The sequence below is a fragment of the Babylonia areolata genome, chromosome 4, assembly GCF_041734735.1.
Source record: "Babylonia areolata isolate BAREFJ2019XMU chromosome 4, ASM4173473v1, whole genome shotgun sequence".
Lineage (NCBI taxonomy): Eukaryota > Metazoa > Mollusca > Gastropoda > Neogastropoda > Buccinidae > Babylonia > Babylonia areolata.
The window spans coordinates 59,521,310-59,523,809 of NC_134879.1; the positions used below are offsets into that span (position 1 = coordinate 59,521,310).

The 2,500-nt window shown below is 45.9% G+C and overlaps 1 protein-coding gene across 1 annotated transcript in view; it reads right to left on the reverse strand.

The window, feature by feature from the left end:
* Positions 1 to 2,500, reverse strand: part of LOC143281359 (uncharacterized) — a 12,729-nt gene that overhangs the window by 7,882 nt on the left and 2,347 nt on the right. The window contains exon 2 of the mRNA XM_076586563.1: positions 1,338 to 1,480. Within this exon, the coding sequence (XP_076442678.1) occupies positions 1,338 to 1,480 (143 nt within the window). The remainder of the gene's footprint in view (positions 1 to 1,337; positions 1,481 to 2,500) is intronic.

Sequence of the window (2,500 nt, forward strand, 5' to 3'; positions counted from 1 at the left end):
ACATCACCATGGTAAATGTCGTCACCGTCGTCATTAACATCACCAGGGTAAATGTCGTCACCGTCACCGTCGTCATTATCATCACCATGGTAAATGTCGTGACCGTCGCCATTAACAACACCATGGTAAATGTCGTCACCGTCACCGCCGTCATTATCATCACCAGGGTAAATGTCGTCATTATCATCACCAGGGTAAATGTCGTCATTATCATCACCAGGGTAAATGTTGTCATCGTCTAAACTCTAACAGCTCTGCCTTGTTCCATCACACCTCGCAGCGCAGCAGCCAGACCCTTCCATCAGCGGTGCAGGAGCACCAGGAGAAGTACACGTGCACCGGAGACACGGCCATCTTCTCCTGGACGGTGGGGGTGGGGGCGGAGGTATATATATATATATATATTCTGTTTTTAAGCAAATGTGGTGTAGCGTATATCGGGATCAGTGCATACGCTTTGACGTCTCTGGAAAATCATCAAGCCTCGTTTTCAACATCTTATCGTCTGAAATAACTTTGGTGAGCAGACATTACATATGACCTACCACCAACATGCTCATCATCATTTCCATCATCGTCACCATCGTTGTGGTGTGTTGGTGTGTCATAACACTGTTTCATCATTTCCATCATCGTCACCATTGTTGTGGTGTGTTGGTGTGTCATAACACTGTTTCATCATTCCCATCATCGTCACCATCGTTGAGGTGTGTTGGTGTGTCATAACACTGTTTCATCATTCCCATCATCGTCACCATCGTTGTGGTGTGTTGGTGTGTCATAACACTGTTTCATCATTCCCATCATCGTCACCATCGTTGTGGTGTGTTGGTGTGTCATAACACTGTTTCATCATTCCCATCATCGGCACCATCGTTGAGGTGTGTTGGTGTGTCATAACACTGTTTCATCATTCCCATCATCGTCACCATCGTTGAGGTGTGTTGGTGTGTCATAACACTGTTTCATCATTCCCATCATCGTCACCATCGTTGAGGTGTGTTGGTGTGTCATAACACTGTTTCATCATTCCCATCTTCCCCCCGACGCCCCCCGAAAAAAAGAAAAAAAAGAGCAAAAATAACAACAAACAACAACAAAAACAAACAAAACAACAAAACAAACAAAAACAACAACAAAAAAACAACAACAAAAAAAACAAAAAAAACAAAAAAACACAAAAAAAAACACCACCACCACCACCACCACCAACAAAAAGTGAAAAAACGAAGAGACAGACTTGTAGGAAGGTTGATAGGAGGAAAGTGATGTCACAGTACTGGAGTGACGCCACAGGGAAAGAGAAAGGGAGTGACGTCATAGGGAAAGACAGGTACCGTCCAGATGACGTCAAAGGGGGCAGCGACGCCGTACATGAAGCGGCCACAGGTCAGGTGCAGTGACCACTGGGAGGTGTTGGGGGACAGTGATGCCCCCTCCTCCATCCACACCTCCAGTGATGACGTCACCAGGATGTTGTCTGCACAGCGATCACAGGGTGCCTGCTGTCTAAGGGGTTAATCAACATGCTGGTGTCTATGGGGTTAATCAACATGCTGGTGTATATGGGGTTAATCAACATGTTGGTGTCTAAGGGATTAATCAACATGTTGGTGTCTAAGGGGTTAATCAACATGGCGCCATGGATTTGGTTTGTCTAGCGGGTAACGCATTGCAGTGGGGTTAAAGATGAAAGGTCATGTAGCTCTTTGACGGCCACTGAGACAGTCAGTGCATGTGCACTGTGTCTACGGCTCGGCATAGGAAGGAAGTGAATTCATATCCATTGTGTCTAGGGCTCGGCATAGGAAGGAAGTGAATTCATATCCATTGTGTCTAGGGCTCGGCATTGGAAGGCAGTGAATTCATATCCATTGTGTCTAGGGCTCGGCATAGGAAGGAAGTGAATTCATATCCATTGTGTCTACGGCTCGGCATTGGAAGGCAGTGAATTCATATCCATTGTGTCTAGGGTTCGGCATAGGAAGGAAGTGAATTCATATCCATTGTGTCTAGGGCTCGGCATAGGAAGGAAGTGAATTCATATCCATTGTGTCTAGGGCTCGGCATAGGAAGGAAGTGAATTCATATCCATTGTGTCTACGGCTCGGCATTGGAAGGCAGTGAATTCATATCCATTGTGTCTAGGGTTCGGCATAGGAAGGAAGTGAATTCATATCCATTGTGTCTAGGGCTCGGCATAGGAAGGAAGTGAATTCATATCCATTGTGTCTAGGGCTCGGCATAGGAAGGCAGTGAATTCATATCCACTGTGTCTAGGGCTCGGCATAGGAAGGAAGTGAATTCATATCCATTGTGTCTAGGACTCGGCATAGGAAGGCAGTGAATTCATATCCATTGTGTCTAGGGCTCGGCATAGGAAGGAAGTGAATTCATATCCATTGTGTCTAGGGCTCGGCATAGGAAGGAAGTGAATTCATATCCATTGTGTCTAGGGCTTGGCATAGGACGGCAGTGAATTCATATCCATTGTGTCTAC